The 14,813-nt window shown below is 38.2% G+C and overlaps 1 protein-coding gene and 1 pseudogene across 3 annotated transcripts in view; both read right to left on the minus strand.

Annotated features, from left to right (window-relative positions):
- LUZP2 (leucine zipper protein 2) overlaps positions 1–14,813 on the minus strand; it is a 516,697-nt gene that overhangs the window by 37,928 nt on the left and 463,956 nt on the right. For all 3 annotated transcript variants that reach the window (XM_005226734.4, XM_005226735.5, NM_001102336.1), the window contains 1 exon segment: positions 9,177–9,344. In XM_005226734.4, the coding sequence (XP_005226791.1) occupies positions 9,177–9,344 (168 nt within the window).
- Positions 2,456–3,544, minus strand: LOC101906936 (ATP synthase mitochondrial F1 complex assembly factor 1-like; annotated as a pseudogene).

The raw sequence follows: 14,813 nt of genomic DNA on the forward strand, positions 1-14,813 counted from the left end.
CTTTACATAAAAGATATTTAGTAGCATTTTCTCTGAATATCAGTATGCTTTCCTAGACTTATGTATATTAACATTTCTAACAAAAATGTCTTGTTCCTATTTTAATTTCAGAAGGATTAAATGAATTATATCCTTATGGAGCTAACATGTCTTTAAAATAAGTTCATAGAGATATCCAAATAATCAATTTCTCTATGTAATATTTTATTACAGCATACATGTACCAAGGATGAAGAATAAATGAGAATTTGATTTCAGACCATTTCAGGGTACATATATGCATACCAGTAATAAGAAGAAAGCATTAAAGGGCCTTTGTTGTTTCCATTTTTATCTTTACCATATTAAACAATACTTTGGCCACTTGATGCGAAGAGCTGACTCACTGGAAAAGACCCTGATGCTGGGAAAGATTGAGGGCAGGAGGAGAAGGGCACGACAGAGGATGAGATGGTTGGATGGCATCACCGACTCATTGGACACGGGTTTGGGTGGACTCCGGGAGTTGGTGATGGACAGGGAGGCCTGGGGTGCTGCGGTTCATGGGGTCGCAAAGAGTTGGACACAACTGAGCGACTGAACTGAACTGATATTAAACATATGTCTTATAATTTATAGTGTTAGTTTAAAATATTTATGTGCATATGTAATATATATGTTCATACAGTAACATGTAAAACATTATATAATATAAACTTAATTTCCTTGCCACAAATATGCCACATCTACTGGGAAGTAATTAAAAAAGCAATTATGATTTCCTAAGACCAAAAATGAAACCCAAACAAAATTCCTTAGTTGTAGTATTTTATGCAGATATTTTAGATTCATGTTTTCATTTTTATTCTCACAATAACCCTGGGCATACAAAGATATAAAACATATTTCTGTATCATGGAAAGAACATGAGCAGCTGCTTGGTATTACAGGTAACTAAATGGTTAGCTAGGGACAGAGAGCTGGTAGAAAAACAGATCTTTATAAAACTGAAAACCTTTGGGCTAGTTGGGAAATCTCTTCCAGAAGCAGCAAAGTGGGGGGAAAGGACAAGCTTACTTCTCCACTGTGTTGTTTAGTTTTTAAATCATGCCTGACTCTTTGCGACCCCAAGGACTGTAGCCTGCCAGGCTCTTCTGTCCATGAGATTTTCCAGGCAAAAACACTGGAGTAGGTTGCCATTTCCTCCTCCAGGGATTGAACTCGTGTCTCCTGCATTGGCAAGTGGATTCTTTACAAGTGAGCTACCTGGGAGAGTCGTTTCCTATTCCTACAGTACAGATTTTAATACCTCTCAACCTTGGCTGTAAACATGAATAATCTAGGAGCTTTGAATAATCTCCAAAACTACCCTGTGCTTCTACTGGAGTACAATAGAATTGAAAATATTGGCATCAGGTGTGAGCAAAGCTCCCAATGATTAAAAAATGCAGTCTAGGTCGAGACCCTTTGTCTGGTAATTCCAGGTGCACTTCTTTGAGAGTTCTTAGAAATTACTTTGCAACAGATTTTTGGCAGGAATAAAACAGGGAAAACAAATCCACCTTGCTTTAAACCTCCAGGCACCAAGCAGAATGCAATTTTCACTTGGATGCCTTTAAGCTCCTGAATAGGACTACTGTTTGCCTGTTGCCCTAAAATGATTTTGGCATTTCTACCAAACTGGAAAAAAAAATAACAAATCATCCTTGTCCAATTAAGTTGATGCCACAGCTGTGACCTTTACCAATGTCAACTGCAGCTAAAGTTGACTTTGAATTGCATGGAAAGAAAAACAAAGATAGAAGATGGTGACTCCCTGGGATGGGAACGAAATAATGAACTTTCATAACATAATTTCATCATTTTCTTATCTACACTGTTTTCTGAATTGCTTCTTCTGCTGTCTTTCAATAGTCTCCTTTCTTTATGACATTTACTATTGTGATCGCTGACATTAAATGTATTGTGAGGATCCATCCATACTTTTTTTTTAATAAGCCAGACTTTATTTTATTGCTACATTTCCCCCACACACAATACGGTGCATTTGCTTCTGCCTACCTTTTCTATTAATATAATACTGGCAAGGTTTAGAGTTGTTTGAAAAACAAAAAGCAAATCTGGATTGATCCTCTCTTTACAAAATAGTTGATTTCTTTATACTGCAACAATTCAGCCCCTCCAAATACAAAGCTTCCAACAGGCAAAAAATCAGGTGTCACAAACTATGGTTTAAAAATATGCAGGCAGCAGGCACTGTACCTGTGCGTTTAATATACCTGCATTCTACTGCTACTCCAAACCAGCTACACTAACAGCAGTCCTTGGAGCATCTAGATAGAATTTTAATCCTGATGGCAATATGTGATTGTTATAGAGTCTAACAGGATACCTGGGTTATGCCTTTGGACAGCCAAGTGGGAAGAGTATGCAAAGACCACATCTAACTACAGCAGGTCCTCAAGCTTACTATCCTGTCACAGTTTATAAAGGTGAGGAACTAATTATTGGGAGCTGCACAGTCACAATGGCCAGAGAACAAATATACTCCTACAGTGCGTAAGATCAAGTCAACCATCTTGTGGATCCTTGATTGTCTCTGGATGTGATTTCAAACACTTGAAAAGGATGTTTTAAGTATGCTGGGAGACAGTTATCAGAATGTTTAGGTATCTTTGTTCCTGAATACCACGTAACAGGGCTCACCTCCATGTTACTTCTTGCAATAAGCACAGAGGGCAACTCCTTAGAGACGACTTATTATAGATACTGAGCCTCGGAGAGTTCAAGGGGTGGGTAGGCTCAGGACCATCCAGGGCTGAGCAGAAAATTCTACAAGCCAACTAGACAGCCCTAAGTCTTATCCTCGTTCTGAGAACATTTCACTTCGGCTCCAAGTCCGCTTTGCTCCAACTGTGCGGTGACAGACATTTGAACTCATTGGGTCTGAAGTTAAAGATATCCACTAACCTGTAGTTCTCTTCTGGATCAGTGGCATAGAAGAGCCCCCTGCATAGAAGAGCTGAACTTTGTTGGCCAGGCACTGTGCCTCAGCATCATTCAGAAATGTGGAATCCATTTCTGCTGTCATTAGCACTATACTATTTTCTTCCTTAAGTTCAGGGTAATGATATAGAATCAGCTGACTGGCCGCAGCTTCCCCTGGGATCTGAATATTTATAAGTGCAGTGAAGTGGAGTTCAGTACCTGTCCATTGCCGGACAAAAAACTCATAACCTTCCCTTCTTGGTAGGCCACACAGAAATGTTGGACAGGACTAAGCCCGGTTCCAAATCAAATCAAACTTTTTAGGAATAACTGCGTAGACTGTTCTCTTTTGCTGCAAAATACTGCTGCCAAATCTGTTTTATTTCTTCGGCAGTTTTGTCTTTCACCATCTCAATGTTGAAGATTGAACTGAGAGTCTAGTCCTTAGTGAATCCTCGGCTCACAGGCCGTTTCCCCAGTGTCTTCCGTGCCACACATGGGATAAAGTCCCCTTGCTTGGAGTGCCCCACTGGCTGCTTGCTAAACTCACTGCACTTCTCTAGTCAGGACTCAAAAGCAGCTGAGTCAGACCTGCACAACTGCTGGATCTTTTTGCAGTAGCGGTCCTAGAAGGGGTTGGCTTCGAGCGCCTTTCTGACCCCCGCTACCAATGGCGCCCCTGGCGGGCCAGCTGGAGCTGCGGCGCGCACCGGGATCACTGCGAGGCGACAGGAGCCCCAGGCCCAGGGCGGGGCTGCGAACTGCGCACAGGCCGCCCTAGAGGCCGGGCCCCCTATCACCGCAGGAGCCACGGCCGTTCCCACTTCCTCCCTCATTCATAAGCTAAAAAATTGTAGCTGTGCTTATTTGAATGTGTTCTTACGTCTGCACAGTGAAACTAAGTAGTTTTTGTTCAAATTAATATCCTGCCAAAAATCTTCTCCACCTATTATCTTCATTTCCACATATATTAATAGTACTTACTTTGAACATTTATTGACTGTTTTCTAGTATGAGACACTATTACACATACTAAATGCCCTATGTTAATTTTCTTAATCTTCACAACAATTCTATAAGGTTGTGCTGTTATTGTCTTCATTTTATATCTATGGGAGCACAATCTAAGGGGTTGATCAAAATTTCAAAATAAGAAAGTCTTAGAAAAAATATATTTACATCGTAACTTTAGAGATATCAGCATGATATAGTAGTTTTGATACTGTTATTTGCTTTTAGTATAATTTGCTTATTGTAAATGTATATAATTAATATTTAATAGTAAGTGTTTAATAACTAACTAGTACAAACTCTGAAAATTTGTGTTTTTATAGGTATAGGTATAGGTACAGCTTTTATAGGTATGTATGAGCCATCTCCCAGAGAAGGCAATGGCGACCCACTCCAGTACTCTTGCCTGGAAAATCCCATGGATGGAGGGGCCTGGTAGGCTGCAGTCCATGGGGTCACAAAGAGTCAGACATGACTGAGCGACTTCACTTTCACTTTTCACTTTCATGCATTGGAGAAGGAAATGGCAACCCACTCCAGTGTTCTTGCCTGGAGAATCCCAGGGACAGGGGAGCCTGGTGGGCTGCCGTCTATGGGATCGCACAGAGTCGGACATGACTGAAGCGACTTGGCAGCAGCAGCAGCAGCAGCAGCATGAGCCATCTCCAGCAGACCGCTGGAGTATTCACCGTTTTAAAACCAGATTGTTTCCTCAGCAGAAACTTAAGCTGTGGGTCTAAATGACTATGCAGCAGTCATGCTCCAGAATTTTAAAAAAGTACCAACATGTAAATTATTTTTTAATCTTTCATCAGTAAATTCTCATAATATTGTACTCAATTAATGAAATCTGTAGCTTTGAAAATCCACACTGAGTATATAATTTGTATGTGAAGTGCATATGTCTATTGGGATCATGTATACACATATATACCCACATACATGATGCAATAAAAACCTGCCTACATTATCTAGCCTTCTGGGAAAAATAAAAATAAAATGACATTTTGGGGAAAATTTTGCATTTTTTCCAGATATAGGTTAAAAATTGCTTACTTGGATTTGTTTTACAGATTTCAGGGAAAATCATTCAAATACACTTTTCAAAGAAGAGGCAGATTTTTTAAAAATGTAGATTAGAACAGCCATATATCACATGTATAATCATAAGGGATTTGATTTAGGTCATACCTGAATGATCTTGTGGTTTTGCTTACTTTCTTAAAGTCTGAATTTGACAATAAGGAGTTCATGATCTGAGCCACAGTCAGCTCCCAGTCTTGATTTTGCTGACTGTATAGAGCTTCTCCATCTTTGGCTGCAGAGAATATAATCAATCTGATTTCGGTGTTGACCATCTGGTGATGTCCCATGTGTAGAGTCTTCTCTTGTGTTGTTGGAAGATGGTGTTTGCTAAGAGCAGTACGTTCTCTTGGCAAAACTCTATTAGCTTTTGCCCTGCTTCATTTTGTACTTCAAGGCCAAATTTGCCTGTTATTCCAGGTATTTCTTGGCTTCCTACTTTTGCATTCCAGTCCCCTATAATGAAAAGGACATCTTTTTTGGGTGTGGGTTCTAGAAGGTCTTGTAGGGCTTCACAGAACCATTCAACTTAAGCTTCTTCAGCATTATTGGTTGGGGCATAGACTTGGATTACCGTGATATTGAATGGTTTGCCTCGGAAATGAACAGAGATCATTCTGTCGTTTTTGAGATTGCACCCAAGTACTGCATTTCAGACTCTTTTGTTGACTATGAGGGCTACTACATTTCTTCTAAGGGATTCTTGTCCACAGTAGTAGAAATAATGGTCATCTGAGTTAAATGCAACCATTCCAGTCCACTTTAGTTCACTGATTCCTAAAATGTCAATGTTCACTCTGCCATTTGCTGTTTGACCACTTCCAGTTTGCCTTAAATCACGGATCTAACAATCCAGGTTCCTATGGAATATTGCTCTTTACAGCATCGGACTTTACTTCCACCACCAGTCACATTCACAACTGGGTGCTGTTTTTGCTTTTGTTCCATCTCTTCATTCTTTTTGGAGTTATTTCTCCACTGATTTCCAGTAGCATATTGGGCACCTACCAACCTGGGGAGTTCAAGTTTCAATGTCCTATCTTTTTGCCTTTTCGTACTGTTCACGGGGTTCTCAATGCAAGAATACTGAAGTGGTTTGCCATTCCCTTCTCCAATGGACCATGTCAGAACTCTCCACCATGACCCATCTGTCTCGGGTGGCCCTACATGGCATGGATCATAGGTGCATTGAGTTAGACAAGGCTGATGGGGGAGACTGACCAAGGGGAAACTGGGTCTTGTTCTGATGGGCAGATCCATGCTTAGTAAATTTTAATCCAATTTTCTATTGATGGGCAGGACTGTGTTCCCTCCCTGTTGTTTGACCTGAGGCCAAACTATAGTGGAGGTAACGCAGATAACGGTAATCTCCTTCAAAAGGTCCCATGCACACTGCTGCACTCAGTGCTCCCGACCATGCAGCAGGCCACTGCCAACCCACACCTCCGCTGGAGACTCCTGGCCACTCACAGGCAAGTCTGGGTTGGTCTGTTGTTGCACTAGTCAAAGCTATGGTTTTTCCAGTAGTCATGTATGGATGTGATAGTTGGACTATAAAGAAGCTGAGCACTGAAGAATTGATGCTTTTAAACTGTGGTGTTGGATGAGACTCTTGAGAGCCCCTTGGACTGCAAGGAGATCCAACCAGTCAATCCTAACTGAAATCAGTCCTGAATATTCATTGGAAGGACTGATGCTGAAGCTGAAACTCCAATATTTTGGCCACCTGATGCGAAGAACTGACTCATTGGAAAATGCCCTAATGCTGGGAAAGACTGAAGCAGAAGGGGGCGACAGAGGATGAGATGGTTGGATGGCATCACTGACTTGTTGGACATGAGTTTGAGTAAGCTCCGGGAGTTGGTGATGGACAGGGAAGCCTAGCGTGTTGCAGTCCATGGGGTTGCAAAGGGTCAGACACGACTGAGCGACTGAACTGAATTGATACCACGTGTATCAAGGAAATTAAGAAAAATTATGATTTGTAATGCTCATGTCACAACAATGACCTGAGATAGGCACTGAGGAAACTGAGGCACAGACTAGGAGCTTCTTAAGTGAACAAAGCACACACACATGTACATAAAATACAATTGCCAAATACAATCTTTTCAAATACAATATATTTGAAAAGATAAATAATATAAGCAAAAGAGACATGCCAGAGAGGCTTTTAATGCTAATTTGTAAAACAGAATGCTCTATGGTATATCAACTTAGATTTATTGAACTTTATCTTAAATAATTAGATATGTTATCATTTTTTTAAAAAAGCATTTTTTAAACTACATGCATCTAAATGCTTCCTGTGTTTTCCTGTGATAAACCTAGAGAAATAATAATATATATGTATTATTTATTTCCATGACAGGATACATATTTATTAATAAGTCAGTTAAAGTAACAATTAATAAGCCAGTTAAAGTAACAATCAGTAATTTCTTCCATATATTCAGGGTCATAAAGAGCCCAGTTTTAATAATGAGCCTAATAAATATACTTTAAGTTGGAGACAAGTGTCACGTGTCCATAAAATCACAAAGCCACTTTGCCCAAAGTCACTGGACTTAATACGGTTGAATCTTTGCTTCTCCTTTAAACTAACCTGAAGTGGAAGGAGTATGTGGCTTTATGATAGGTGGCAGAGATTGTGTAAGGTAGCTGTACACTTAACCAATAGTCTGTTTCAATAAATTTACCAGGATTTTTTTTAAACATAAAAATATATTAGTATGCAACTTTCTTCCCTGAGTTTAGTTGAATTAAAACAAAACAAAACAAAACACTGTTTTCAAAGGAGGATCAGAGAGATGTAAAGATGAAAAATATTGGCCTAAATTTTTTGAGATCCTTCATTACATAATAAAAACAAAGAAGATAATATAAAATGGAAATACTTATTTCAAATGATTTTAACAGAAAAAGAAGGTTACACAGATTAACCTGTTTTTGAGAAGTCAACCCATTACAGGAGAAAAACAGAATGGTAGATTTATTTTATTTTACCTAATTTTGACTCTTAATCCTGAAAATAGCATTTCCCTCATCTACAGATTGGCCACACCCCCAGTCCTGTATTGGTAGGTATTTGTAACAGTGGTCCTCAGGGTTTTTTGCCCACCGTCCTCTAGCTCACCATGGATTTGCTTTAGAAGTTGGACTCCTCTCTATAACATTTATTTCAACAGCAAGTGATCCTGAGGCAAGTGATAAAAGAATTGCACCTTCAAGTATACTGCCTGAAACTAAACTCCTTTCTTTAATAACAATTTCAGATTGTCAATATTTATTTAAAATTAGAGCTTGCAAACTGAAGGTTCTGATGATTGAAACAAAAGCGGAACTGAAATGCCCTCTTTTGTCCTGTATAAAGTAGAGTGATGGCAGGGATTTGCTTAAGGTGTTATTGTTTAAGTTGCTAAGTTGCATCCAACTTTTTTGCAACCCCATGGACTGCAGGCCACCAGGCTCCTCTGTCCATGGGATTTTCCAGGCAAGCATACTGGAGTGGGTTTCTATCTTCTATTTCCTTCTCCAGGGGATCGTCCTAACCCAGGGATGGAACCCACGTCTCCTGCATTGACAGGTGGATTCTTTGCTGCTGAGCCACAGGGAAGCCCTCCTAGTCCCCTAGGGAGCTCTTAAAACCTAATGATGACTGGAGCCAAACCAGGAAGAATTTGTCTGAGGTGAGTCCCAAGTATTAAGACTTTAAAAAAAAAAAATAAAAAAAAAAACTATCCCAAGTGATTCTAATGTATAGTCACAGTGTTGAGAACTACAGGCTTCATTTCTGAAAAATGTATCCACTTTTGTAAGGATGGTGGTTATACCCTAGAAGAAAGTATTTTCCATAATAAACCCCTGGTGAAAACTGGAATATAATACAAGATATTTTCTTATAATATTGTAAAATAATTATGATAATAATAATTCTGCCTAAGAAACACCTTGTTCTCTTATACAGAAAATTTGTTTTCCAACATTCTCCAAGTGACTATGAAGACTTTACAAACTGGGTTACTATCTCCCGTTTACATCCTGATTTTTCAATGAATTTGCTATCTTACTTGGATTCACTTTGATGATAATACGAATTGAAGTCAAGAAAGTACCTTGGCCGTTGTGCTTACATATGCAGTCCTGGTGTCAGTTATCATGGTTGGGACTGATAACTGAGTTCGATACGGCCTGAAGGGATTCAAATGGAGAGGATGCTGATCGCGGAAAACAGTTGAGAGGCAGAGTTGCACAGTCTCTTTCATTGCTTTCAGCTGTGACTCCTATAAAAACAAGAGAGATCACAATTTTTACATGTGCTTCTGAAGGTCATCGTTCACCTGACTAGATTCTCCCTTTCCTCCTAGCCTATACTCAGTCCCCAAACGCATATTAGTTTTAATACATAATTGCCCAACATAAATTCCACGATAACATGCCATGGAATACACACTCAGTCTGTTTTTTAGGAACTAATGTGTTTCATGATATCCTTTGATCACTGGAATTCAGAGACATAGCTTACATTATCCCCCCTTGAATTGACATGATTTCAATCATGATACCTTGCTGGCAAGGAAATATACTTTAGAGTCACTCTAAATTGGATTCTTTTAAGCATCTGCCATTTTTATCATAAACCTCCTTTATTACAAATCACTCCTCTTGTGATGTAGGCTTTTTCTGTGTTTCTCAAATCAGCCTGTATCTTCACTCAATTAATGCTAAAACTCTTATTTCCATGGGTCCTGTTAAGTAGTAGGAGTTATTCAGATGTGATTGTAAGTGCTAATAAAACATCTGTGAAACTGGCATTATTATTTCTGTTTTACTATGAATGTAACAAAATTCCAGGTTCTAGACTGTTTTCTTCTTTTAAAATTTTTATTTTATATTGGAATATATTTTGGTTTACAATGTTGTGTTACCTTTAGGTGTACAACAAAGTGATTCAGTTATACATATACCCTTTCATTTTCAAATTATTTTCCCATATAGGTTATTACAGTATATTGAGTAGAATTCTCAGTGCTATATAGTAGGGTCTTATTAGTTATCTCATTCATATAACAGCAGTGTGTATATGCTCATTTCAAAGTCCTAATTTACTCCACCTTTCCCCTTAGGTTAGGTAATCATAATTTTCTAAGCCTGTGAGGTCTATTTCTATCTATAAAATAAGTTGATTTGTATCATTTTTATATTTCACAAGTTGTATCGTATGATATTTGTATTCCTCTGTCTGATTTCCTTCACTTCGCATGATAATCTCAAGGTCCATCCATGTTACTGAAAATGGCATTATTTCACTTTTTTTATGGCTTAGTAGTATTTTGCTGTATATATGTACCACATCTTCTTGATCCATTCCTTTATTGATGGACATTTAGGATGCTTCCATGTCTTGGCTATTGTTAAGCAGTGCTGCAATGAACACTAGGGTGCATGCATCTTTTTGAATTATGGTTTTCTTAGGATATATGCCTAGGAGTGGGATTGCTGGATCATATGATAGTTCTAGGTTTAGTTTTTAAGGAAACTCCATACTGTTCTCCATAGTGTTTGTACCAATTTACATTTCCACTAACAGTGTAGGAGGCTTCCTTTCTCTCCACACCCTTTCCAGCATTTATTGCAGAACTACTTTTTCTTTAGGTTTACATTCCAAGGTAGAGTGAACTATATAGAGACAACCATCTCCAACTGCCATCCAACCTCCAGATCCCACTGCTAAAAATATTTTAAATTGCTTATAAGGTTTTATTTATTTATTTATTTATTTTTACTTAATAACAGTCATGTATTTTGGGAGGTAAAAACTACAGTCTTTTATCACTTTATGAAGTAAAATTTTTCACATTTTAGATCTACACATGACATCTTAAAATAACTGTTAGCTACATGGCAGAGGCATCAAAATTTTAATTCCTGGTGGTGTGACCAGACACTTCATTTCTCAAGAATTCAGTCATGAAGCATTTAAGAACAAATTGGATAACAAAAAGAAGTCCAGCTTATATCTGAAAAACTTTCCATTGGACATTTTTGGGGAAAATAAAACATTGAAAATTTGCAGAATTTGCCGTAGAGGCTTTGAAGAATATTCTTTAGACTCATCCTCCAGGGAACTATAATGACTATCTGCTTGTGGGTATGTAGCATTTGATATGCACTTAGCATAGATTAAAATATGATGTAAGCAAAAAAATATTCACCAAATCTAAAAAATTAGTATGTCAGTTTAGTTCAGTCGTTCAGTTTTGTCCAACTCTTCACGACTTCATGGACTGCAGCACGCCAGGCTTCCCTGTCCATCACCAACTCTCAGAGCTTGCTTAAACTCATGTCCATCGAGATGGTAATGCCATCCAACTGTCTCATCCTCTGTTGTCCCCTTTTCCTCCTTCCTTAAATCTTTCCTAGCATCAAGGTTTTTTCCTGTGAGTCAGTTCTTCCCATCAGGTCGCCAAAGTATTGGAGCTTCATCTTCAGTATCAGTACTTCATTATGCTTATAAGGTTTTAAAACGATGTAAAGTTGAGTCCCAATGACAAAGACATCCCCAGGTACCAAAATAAACAGAAACAACCTTGAGGAAATCTCATGGTAACACAGGGGTAACTGGGGGCAAGCATATAGACCCTAGTAAGACAATAACATATGAATATCCACTTCAAGATATGAAATGTGGCCTCTGGGGCAAGAGAGAAGGAGAAAAGAGAATAGTTGCTGGAGTCTTATCCCTGGACAAACTGGCACAATTGGCATTTACCCTTTTCGTGTACTTCCATGTTTGGATCACTGGATCCAATGGATCAATGAAGCAGAAAAGTCTGTTGTCTTCTCCTGTCACAGTAGTATACTCCCAACAAAACTACTGCCTTTTGTATCTGATGTCAGGAACATATCTACAGATAGCATCCCCTCCTACTTACTGTCTCCTATACAGCTCCTGGGGTCAATTTCTTGAGAGTGACTATGGCTTTGATTTTTCCCAGTGTTCTCTGTTTCCTACTAATATGTGGTATAAGATTTATCTTTAAGATGAGAGTGTATGTTGCTACAATAGCAATTTAAGAAATCTTTCTTTTTGGTCATATCACGAGATTTTAAAAAAAGGCAACAGTAAGAACAGCAACTGGAAATATGTAAGAAACAGGACATACATGTATTTCCCTCACATTAACCTTGCCCTGTCGCATTTCATAAACTTCTGATAAGAGGAAAATAAAAGTCTGATAAGAAACAGGATGGAGGGGCTTTGTTAATTGGACAGGGGAGTAAAGTTGAATAATAAACTTATATTCAAAATGGTCCCTTTTATTTGCTGAGTAGCTAGATGCCCACTATGGCTGATTATGTTTGTTTTCTTTATATATTTTATCACTAATTTTAATTTGTTTATATATATATGTATAACTTGTCTGTTTTGTTCAGAACTGTATAGCTAACACCTAACACAATCCCTGACACAGGAGAAAGGACACACAAAATTTTTTTAAAAATAAATACCTAGTTGAAAATGTAATTTCTCTTTTGTCAGGGAAAGAAGCTATCTCAATAAAAGAAATGAAGTAATGATTCAGATTACCCTTCCTATTGAGTCTTTGTTATAATCTTGGATGGCCCTAACCTTCTATTACTGCAGAATAAGTGTGGATGCTGTTCTCTGGAGTGAGATGTTCCAGGTTCCACTGAACAATTTGAGTATGTTTTCTGTTTCTCATAATATAGTTAGATAAGGGAAATAGAACTAATGTGATGATGTCAGGCAGGTCTTGGCCAGGACTCAAAGTTAACATAGCTTTCAAATGTAGATTTTTCAATGTTCAGATAATGCAGGAAGTTATTTGATAGTTATTTGATTCACTGCATTCATATCATGGCTCCTCTCAACACAGTATATATATATAAAAGTTAGATCTACGACAGGCACAAAATATATATGTATATGTTGACATAATAGACAAATTCCTGAGCAACAGGTAAACTCAGATGCCAAAAGTAAACAATGAATGGCATCAAGCTAATACTTCATTTTAAGTAAACATTCTTTAGGCAAGACAAAATTCCCAGTGGAGCAATCGATACATTTGAACGTGGGTGAAATCATCTCATCTGCTCATCCAGGCCTCCTTACATTTTCAGGGTTGCCTCAGAGAGCAGAATCAACAATACACAGATGTAACCTCCAGCTCCTCACCTTTCGTAGCCATTGTAGTAAGCTATCTTTCCTCTTATGTTTCAACCTATTCTTAATCTCATAGTTTTTTACTTTCTCTCTTTTTTTGGATCACAAGCTTGTGAATTGGCCTCCTATATTAGATTCTGGATTCATTCCTTCATTACACTGTAGATTTTTCCTGCCAGAGACCACAGATTTCTGTGAACAATGCTTCCCTAATTTGTTCATCTTTCTATCAAAAAAAAAAAAAAAAAAGCTCACATCTTTCCAGTTAGTCCCTCTAACTAAGTAAAGCCTGTAATTGACACTACTCAGGTTTGGCTTGGCCCATCCATGAGCAAGGCCAAGACAATGATTTTACACCACAGTGTCATTACATTTTCATTTATACTGCTAGCTTTAGTCTGTTTTAAAATTGCAGGTAAGGCCACTGTTCACTTTGAAGTTCACTGGAACAGGATGTCACCTAATGAAATATGATGTGACTTATACAAAGTATACTTTGCCCTAGATCTTACAACATATCCCCTCTGAGATTCAGCCTTATTTTTGCCCTTGATCTTCTTCCCACACCAAACCACATTTCCCATTTCCTTTGCCACCTGATAATAAAATGCAAAGTCTTTAAGGATATCCTGCTTGTCACAATGTCCTTTGTTTATAGTCCATCAAACGTTTCAAGTTCATTCTCATGTTCATTTTTCAAGTTCATTCTCACCTTTATACTTGCTGTTTTCTTTGCCTGAATAACTCTCTTTCCAAATAGCTACATAGGAAACTTCTACTTAAAATGTATGCTTCAGCTCACATATTATCTTCTATGAAACATAATCACTGATTACTCTGTCAAAGCACACTTCTATCTCAAAGTCTTTATCACATAGGTTCTTAAATTACGTCTTTTGCAGCCCTTGTCATCAGTGCAAATTATGTTATTGTTAATATGTTTATTGTTTTATCTATTTCTATTTCAGTGTTGGGAAAAGGTGTTTGCTATGACCAGTGTGTTCTCTTGACAGAACTGTTGGTCTTAGCCTTGCTTGATTTTGTACCCCAAGGCCAAACTTAGCCTGTTACTCCAGGTATCTCTTGACTTCCTACATTTGCATTCCAATCCCCTATGATGAAAAGGACATTTTTTGGGGGAGTTAGCTCTAGAAGGTCTCATAGGTTTTCACAGAACTGGTAACTTCAGCTTCTTCATTATCAGTGGTTGGGGTTTAGACTTGGATTACTGTGGTGTTGAATGGTTTACCTTGGAGATGAACTGATTTGGTCGTTTTTGAGATTGCACCCACGTACTGCATTTCAGACTCTTCTGTTTACTATGAAGGCTACTCCACTTTTTCTACGGAACTCTTTCCCACAGTAGTAGACAAAATGGTCATCTGAATTAAATTCACTCATTCCCATCCATTTTAGTTCACTGATTCCTAAAATGTCAATGTTCAATCTTGCCATTTCCTGCTTTATCTCATGCAATTTATCTTGATTCATGGACCTAACATTCCATGTTCCTATGCAATATTGTTCTTTACAGCATCAGACTTTACTTTCACCACCAGAC

This window comes from Bos taurus, chromosome 29, assembly GCF_002263795.3.
Source record: "Bos taurus isolate L1 Dominette 01449 registration number 42190680 breed Hereford chromosome 29, ARS-UCD2.0, whole genome shotgun sequence".
NCBI classification, from domain to species: domain Eukaryota; kingdom Metazoa; phylum Chordata; class Mammalia; order Artiodactyla; family Bovidae; genus Bos; species Bos taurus.